General features: G+C 35.3%; 1 protein-coding gene across 2 annotated transcripts; it reads left to right on the plus strand.

Moving 5' to 3' along the window:
• Positions 1–5,456: 5,456 nt before the first annotated feature.
• Positions 5,457–8,497, plus strand: LOC105637367 (PPR containing protein). 2 transcript variants are annotated; one of them, XM_089721992.1, is made up of 4 exons: positions 5,457–5,695; positions 5,815–5,918; positions 8,150–8,199; positions 8,291–8,497. In XM_089721992.1, the coding sequence occupies exons 1-3, from the start codon at positions 5,520–5,522 to the stop codon at positions 8,179–8,181; spliced, it is 312 nt and encodes a 103-aa protein (XP_089578118.1). In that variant the 5' UTR covers positions 5,457–5,519; the 3' UTR covers positions 8,182–8,199; positions 8,291–8,497. The 2 variants fall into 2 exon arrangements, with proteins under 2 accessions (XP_089578118.1, XP_012076204.1); XM_012220814.4 differs by having other exon boundaries at positions 5,460–5,695; positions 8,150–8,497.
• The last annotated feature ends 386 nt before the right edge of the window (positions 8,498–8,883 follow it).

Raw genomic sequence — 8,883 nt, forward strand, 5'->3', positions numbered from 1 at the left:
TTCGATTATTTCAATCTAGATTAGCTATTTTGGGTTTAAAAATAAAAATGGATCCAAACTAATCAATTTTTTGTCAAATTAATCGGTAATTGAATTTCTAAAATAACTATCTGAATCCGATCAAATTAAGTCGGTTTATTTCTGTTTTGGGGTTAGAAACCAAGTATTGCTCACCCCAGTCAAAGCGCATCTCTCAAAAATAATGAAGGAAAAATTATCATTTTATCCTTATATTTTTTCAAGATACATGACTTTGCTCCTTGCACTTTTGAAAATACAGTATTTTCTCTCTATCTTTTGCCTCCATTATACCGTTATATCATTTTGTTGATGTTTTGTACTTTTCCCCGTTAAAATTCACAAATAATTGTAAAATATGTCGGAACCAAATAGTTAATTTTGGCAAAAATTAAGGATAGAATAGAAATTCTTTCAAAAGTAATATACTACAAATAATTAAAAAGATACGGTCATTAGTTAATTTTGGCAATATACATGGAAATTTTAAAATAGTATTGCAAGTATATTAAATTGCTCATGGTAAAGGCTACGATGAAAATAGTTGTTTTCATGTTGATGGCGATAGAGTTTCAAAACTCAAAAGACTTATGAGAGAACCATGCTACTAGAGCATACTTGAAACCAATTATGGAACCTTTTCTACACTCCTTCTTAGTAGCGAACGAGGTTGATATCTATCTCTAACATGGTGTAGATTCTAAATTCTTGTCCTTAATGGCTCAGTGATGATAATCTTTTTTTTTTAACATAAGATTGAATCGGAACTCCCGATTGCTATGATTTTCGGACCGATGGTCTGTGGTTGAGATGATGCATGTTGTAACACCCCTTCCCGGTCCACCCGTAAACCCGAATGAACCGGACCGAGACGCTACAAACTGGTTGACTGTATGGTCTGACATGCTGAAGTCATAATGTATATTGACTATAATAGCATGCTGATATTGTTTACAAAAATAATGTAATTTATATTTACAAAACATGATACTAATGTCAAAATGAAATGGGCCCAACTGTGTGCCCTGTACATGCCATGAAAAGGATAGATAAAAGATACATATCCAAATGAGTAGCTACCCTGAAGACTGAGTCTTCTACAGATGAACTGCAGCAGTTGTAAGCTGACTCTCTACGGTCCAATCTCAAAACCTGCGAGTTAAACAAGTAACTCGCTGAGCAAATAAAGCTCAGTGGATATCTCAACATATAAAGAAACAATTAAACACATACATGTATAGAAAGAACCATGTAAACACATATGGCACATACATCATGATACTTTCATGATACCTTAATTATCTTTTGTACTGTTTATAATATACTGTATAATTCATGAAATGTTATGTCAAGATATCTGTATGGCTCCATAAGGTTATAGTGAAACCGAAGTGATAAGAAAAACTATATGAAACTGGATGAATACTGTATGCTTGGCTGCTATGGCCCATATATAATCATATCCACTCAACGGCCTGTAGCCGGAGTATCAAACTGTATGAGGTGCAGATCTGCTATCCTATGTCGCGACATAGCCTTATCTACATGGTTTCTACTTAACCTCAATGGAGCATAATGTTGATATGTCAATAATATCACACAACATCATAGTCATAGTTCATAACTTCATAATTCATAATGTTTATTTGATTTCACATCATTTGCATGCTTTCATGTTGTTTTGATACATGTTCTAATGTTGTATTTGATGTTAAAATGATTGGAGGCATATAAGTGAAGCAAAGGAATACAATTGCATTGAAAAAGAAGTCCAAAAATGCATGAAAACACAAGTCGCGAGCGCGTAGAGCACCAGATGAGAGACAGTGAATTATCGGGCACAAGTCGCGAGCGCGAGAAGTGCCAAATGAGAGACAGTGAGTTATCGGGCACAAGTCGCGAGCGCGTACTTGAAAGTCGCGAGCGCGAGAAGTGCCAAATGAGAGACAGTGAATTCCCAGGCCAATTTCGCGAGCGTGCGATGAAGGTCGCGAGCGCTTACAGGCCAAGGGCCAAGTGCGCGAGCGCGCACTTCAAAGTCGCGAGCGCGAGATGTGCCAAATGAAAGTCAGAGAGTTTCAGGTGAAAGTCGCGAGCGCGTAATTCAAATTCGCGAGCGCGAGAAGTGCAACGCGAACTCTTCATGCAATTCGCGCGCACGCTTCCAGCCTGCACTGTCTGTACGCTTTTGGGCATATCTCTCAATATACAACTCCGATTTGGATGATTCAAAAACCCATGTAAAGCTAACACATAGAGGAACAAATAACTCTTCTATGACACTTCCTAATTCCATCATTAAATGTGGTCAAAATCAAGATGAAGTTACTGGTAAAATTTCCAGCAAAACCTATTTCAACATAAACTCAAGATTTACTTCATTTATTCAATACCTCCCCTGTTCTCCCCTGTTTTCTCACCATTACCAGTCCTCCCACTCAACATAAAGCAAGATTATCTCAATAGCAACATACCACACAAATCTCATGCAAAGAAAATGGAAAATAACAAGAGATATCAAACCTTTACTCCAAAAGCTTGAGCTCCTCTTTAGCTTCTTTTCTCTACACTCTTAGAACTCCCTTCACCTATAAATAAGAATTCTTATGAATTCTAAAACAATAGCACCAAATGTTTCACTTATGAACTTCAAGAAGGTTTACTTACTTGGATAGAAGAAAAATTGAAGTTAAGGCTTAACTACCATTAAAAGTAAGGTGGAAGAGGAAAGGAAGAAAATGAAGAAGATAAAGATAAAGATGACAAATGGGAAAGTGAAAATGAGTATTACGGGTAGGCCATCAAAAATCAAGGGATGTTATGTAAAACTTCCTAAATGGTACATCAATTGTAAACAGGCTACAACTTAATACCCAAACTCAATCTTTTAATGCAAATCAATCCTCACCTATATGCTTTGATCTTTTCTCTCAATCAAGTAACTCCACTTAATAACCCATTCTACCCCAACCGGGTTTGGTTCAACTCGACTCAACTCGACTCCATGCTAAGACTCGACTCAGTAGGATGTCACACATGTATTTGACCATTTTTATTTTTTCGGATTACTAGGCGTTTTGTAGCTAAACCAGGCCGAAGAAGCGCTTTGAGTCTATCGGTGCACTTCCTGGTGCATTGCCTCATTTTGTATGTCACTCGATTCAATTCAATAAAAATGGGCCTAGCCCGATTTTGGGGCCCATCAGTGGCATGCCACCTAGGCCTTACAATTAAGGCAACACATCCCATTTGCCTATAAATAGGCCTTGGAATTAGTGCCAAAAGGGGGATTTTTTGTGGCTTAGCTAAGGGAAACTATTGCTTTTCAAAAACTCAAACATTTGATTCAAGAAAACTAGTGTTTCCTCTTAGATGTAGGGTTTTATTCATTGATCAAGAAAACTTTCCTTCGGCTAATCAAGAAAACCACAAATATATACATTTGATCTTAATCTTGGATCTTTAGTTCAAGAGGCAAGCTTTTGGGTGTTCTTGCATTCAATCCTCCAAAAATCTTTAGATTCTTTCAAAGAGGTAAATTGTGAGAGCCATTAAACTTTTCCTTCGTCTTTTCTTTCTTTCATTTAGGTGTGAAAGCACCATTTCTTTGATTGGTTGGGAGAGAAATCTATGAATAATCAATAGCTTTTGATTGCGTCAGAAGTGGCGTACGCCCCTACATGTGGCGCACTCCACTTTTCCTATAGTCAGGATGTTTTGTTTTTCACTCTGTAACACCCTAATCAAGGCAAGTGCCTAGCGCCACTACGTGTGGCGCACGCCCCACCTCAAGCGGCGCACACCCTTCCGTTGTCACACCCCTTCCGTTGTGGTCCCAAGCACTTCATTTCAAGGGTTCAGAATGCTAAAAATCAATAAAATGGACCCAATTCAGAACTTCAGTGGTTAAGCACCAGATTTTATTATTCTGAATTGCGTTTTTAACCATAAATGGGTTGAATGAGCACCAATAAATAAGGTATAGGTAGTGACAAGTGTATTTGTTCATCATTCATGATGGACATTAAGGCTCTTGATTAAAACTTTAGATTTCTCGCATTTAAGTTGTTGTCTTTTCCTTTTATGCACATTTACTATTTTGTCTTTTAAATTCTTGCACTTTTATTTATTGCTTTATGATTTCCATTGTGTTGATCCATTAGCTATTGCTTTGTAAACATAAACACACACCGTACTTCCATTGATTGAATGAATGTATGTTTTGTGATGTTGTGTATGTCTATTATTTCTGTGTTTATTATGCTTTGATGATTGATTCTTTAATGCTTGTTATTTATTATGAGCTTAATGTAAAGGACCTTAATGGGTCCTATTATTGCTTATGTGTAATTAATTAAAGTATTTGAGAATTTTAAAGGGTTGAGGGTAGATTGTACATTAGATATTGATTTGTACTTTTTTCTCCTCATCTCTTTTCTTTGGATCCATTGTTTCATGTTTTGTGATGAGATTGCATGCATGATTGACGGTTTCTAAAAATTGCATCAAAACCGATTTTACACCTCAATTTAAGTCAATCTTATTATTAATTGTTGTAAATTAATGGACAATTAGGATGCCGGCTTAAACCGGGCGGTTCTGGTGCCTAACACTTTCCCGATACCATACCTATCTCCTTTATCCAGTTTTTGGTTTAAACCCGAGTTAGTCAATTCTAAAGAATCGATTAATTCGAGAATTTTCCCTAAAGAGGATGACGACATAAAAATAAAATTCTTATCAAAGTAAGAGTTTTTTTTCCGAAGATCAATAAATGGGTCTAATGACGAAAACCAATCTATTAAATAAAATCAACCGAAACCGTTCAATTTTCCTTTAAGCAAAAAGAAGAGATCATCACAGGGCATATAATCCTTGCAAAATCTGTCATTAATTCTATTCCAACTTATGCAAGTCTTGAAACTCTCAATTGCAGTTTGTAAAGATTGCATAGAATTATTCAAATTTTATTTGGGATCGTGTTTGTATGCCAAAACTTTTTTAATAAAAGTTTTTAATGAAGCTTACTTAATTTCATTTTCTAACCATGCCTAATGAAACTTATATAAACACATGATTAGCAATTGAATTTAGTTTTTTTTTTATAAAATTAATAGAAAATATATTTATAAATATACATCTAATATTTTTAATTGATTTTGAAAAGTTATAGTAAATCTTTTAATTCGGTTTAGTTTTTGATTCACAAAATAAGAATTTCGATTCAAATGTTGACTAAAAGGAATTTTGTTTTACATGGTAAATTGAAAATTAGCAATATAATGGATATCTTTTCTTTTCTTTTCTCTTTTTTTTTTGGTTTGTATTAGAAGAAAAGCCATACTGAAGGTAAGTTCGTTAGGCTGGGCTTGTTTTAATGGGCCTGATATCTCATAGTTCATGATCTGACGACGCCATAGAGAAAATGGGGAATTTGGAAAAGGGGTTTTATAGAGGTTTTAGGGTTCAAAGAGATCGAAAAGAGCAATAACATTAAAACAATGGCTACTTGGGCAATAACAGGAAGATCTGCGTCTACATTGACGCGTGCAGTATGGAGAGCTTCAAATGCAACAAACTCAGCAACGACAAGAATTTCGCTTCCAGCTTCGATTCGCTCTTGGACTCGTCCCAATTTGACTCTTCGCCAGTCCCGAATTCCCCCTCCTTCTCCAAAGTAACTATCTGTTAGCTACTACTTCTTCTTCTTCTTCGTTTTTGCATTATCAAGTCTCCAACTTTTCTTATTCTTCTATGTTAATGTTGTGTATACCTGTGCTGATTCGAAAATGGAAGGTTTTTGCGGCGAGAATTGAGCTCACTTTTACCTGTCCATAGCGTGATTGCTTCCGCTTGTCTTGTCTCCAAGCTTCCCAGTGAAGCCAGCACCTCTGCCGAAGGTCCTTTCCTCTCTCTCTCTATCGACGTTTCTTTTGTTTTATCAAATTGTTAATGAATGCATATTGGAGATACTTTTATTCTACGATGATTGAGAAAATTAGTAATTTAATAATTTGATAATTAGATCAACTTAATGATTGGAAATTTAAATGAAATAACTCTCATTGTTGGCATCCATTTAAGGATGCTAAATAGGAAACGTCCATCACTCACCTGCAACATCGAAAAAATGGGCTGAACTTTCTAATATGTCATATTTTTGATCGTTTTGCTGGGAAAAAAAAGGGATCAGATTGTAATAGTGGGACCTGAGAAAATTTTAGGCTTTTAAATATTGGCTTATGGATGCCTTCTTAACTAAATGGTGTCCTTATGATTTCTTAAGTACTAGGAAAGTTGTTTTAATGCAAAGGTCCAAATGGAATTTAAACGAAAAAAGAAAGTGAATATCAATGATTGAGATATGTAATCCAGGGCTTAGTTTCATACCACATTAATTGAGTAAAAGTTCTAAATAAAATTTTATGAGACAGATGGTTTTATACTAGTTCTGAAGTTGATCATTATATGAAGAAAGGAATATGGGATGCACTGATGCACTGACTTTATGACTTGTGTGGATGAATTTGGTTGGATGATGGATTGATTCGGATGACCTAGTTGTGGATGAGGAGAACCATTGGGCGAAGCAACACAAAGTTCAATGAAAACGCGAAAAAATAATTCTAACCTAAGTCCATATGCATTTAGGAATATGCACCTTATAGGATATGTTAGAGGTTTGTATTTGTTCAAAGTGCTTTGTAGGGATAAAAACATAGTGTGTATATTGAGGATTTGTTCTAGGAAGGCTTAATTTGAGTATAGTTATTCAAAGATATCCTTTTTACTTCCTTAAAAGGTAAAAGATGAATGTTATGTCATATGCGTATCTACTTCCCTGAGTTCAGTTTCTTTGGAAACTGAGGATAAGAAGAAAGAGAAGTTTCTGATTGTCACGTTTTTGTTTTGGAAAAATCTAATTGGTTCTTGGTTAAGATGATTACTTGTGTTAGTTTCAGTTGAGTGCAGAGAATATTTTATTGAATCTCTATTATTTATCTCATGCATAGGATTCCACCTCTGTGAGATTTAGATGTGTGCTGCTATGAAAAGAACCTTTCACCAACTCATTTAGTTGACCTAGTTGCTAGTACCCGTGCAATGAAGTTTGTTTGGATGGATTTTTTTAGCCCATATGTATGTGGTTAGTACAGGTCTTCAGGACCTTTTTGCGAGGTTGGAAGTGACTTTTAAGCATATTGGTGCTTAGTTTTGAATAATATGATAGACTGCAGCCATTTTTTCTTAGATTGTAATTTCTCTTTTAACATTTGTTATTGACTCATTATTTATTTCCTACGTTTCCTGTGGCTGTATGACTAAAGGTTGAATCAGACATGTAATTTTGTCATTCCGTAACTTACTGACAATGTTTCCTTATTACGGTTTTGTAGCATTCAGACTTGATTGGAAGTTTTTTCCATATCAAGAATGAAAGCATTTGACCCTCTTCAATTGCTAGGGATTTCTCTTGGAAAAGAAAATGTTGCTTGCTAATTTGTTTAGATCTATAAACCATGGGATGCAATGAAAGATCTAGGGCACTTGCCTAGGAGGCTTGGTAGTTATTCTTGTTGAGAATATTAATAATATTAGGTCTCCAGTTGGTGGGAAAATTGTAATTCTAGTTTCAGGTAAGATCTTTTGGAATCAAGAGATCTTTTTTATCAACAGTGCTTCAATAAAACAAAATACTCCTATCATATAACACATGAAATATTTAAGGAAGAAATGATTCAAAATTTGTCTTCTTTTCTTCCACTCAAGCTTTCAAGGGACCAAATGTTGGCCTAGAAACAATGGTTGATGAAGAAAAGTATAATTCTTATAATTTAAATAGTTAAATGGCATAATTGTAAACACAATGCATCTCTCTCTATAAGGATGTGGAACACTATTGATTGTCTATAATGTTGAAAGAAATGACCCTCGATGTGGTTAATTAGTTTGTACAATAGGAAAGATAAGAGCTATTTGCCATCTCCCTTTTAGTAAAATTTCCCCCTTTAGTGGGGTAAAAAAGAAATGCCCAGGAGCAGGTGATTTGCCCATGGGCACCATTTTTATATTGCTTTTATATTATTTGAATGTTGATCTTGGAATTTATGCCTTTGTCTTTTGATGACAGGTAGATTTGCTAATTATCTCAGTCCCATCTAGTATGGAGTGCTTGCAAAGGTGAATGGTTTTCTTTGTCATAGTTGAATGGCCAATCCATTTCTACAGAGGTTAATTGCTGAACATTTTTGTTTCCATGTCTTTAATTTAGTAGTCAGCTTGGAGTTATCTCTTGAAATTCTCCTACTCTACCGTTTGGTGAATTTGGTTCTGATGGGCGGAAAGATGATTTTTGTATTTGTATCTTTTGAATCATCTAAGTATTAACATGGGATAAAAAGCTGGTAACGATGCCAGGGGTATGATTGTGATGGTTGCCATTGTACCTGATTAATCATTAATGAAATCAAATTATTAACTGCTGGTAGTGTACTTTGAGGAACAGAAATCACTAAAAGATAACATGTATGAATTTCTTATCAACTTTGTTTTGATTGAAAACTCTGAGCCAAAATACCCTTTTCTAGCAAATCTTGTTGTTGAACAACCTGAATAGTCGGAAATTTATGGTCTCAACTTCTAGGCTACGTGCTCCCCTTTCTCTCCTGAATCTATCCCCTTCATCGTTCTGCTTATGTTGGCCAGGGATTGTGGTAGTTGTTTGAAGGGTGTGGATGGTACACGTTATTTAAGAATAATTTGTGTGTAGTATGCAGCAACATATATCAAGCAATTATAAATTTCCCATAAAGTGTAGTAGTACTACTTCTCTTTGTTCTAGCCTTCTGGGGTAAGAAGACTCCA

The sequence above is a fragment of the Jatropha curcas genome, chromosome 1, assembly GCF_041381405.1.
Source record: "Jatropha curcas cultivar XTBG-Jc1 chromosome 1, XTBG_Jcur_1.0, whole genome shotgun sequence".
NCBI classification, from domain to species: domain Eukaryota; kingdom Viridiplantae; phylum Streptophyta; class Magnoliopsida; order Malpighiales; family Euphorbiaceae; genus Jatropha; species Jatropha curcas.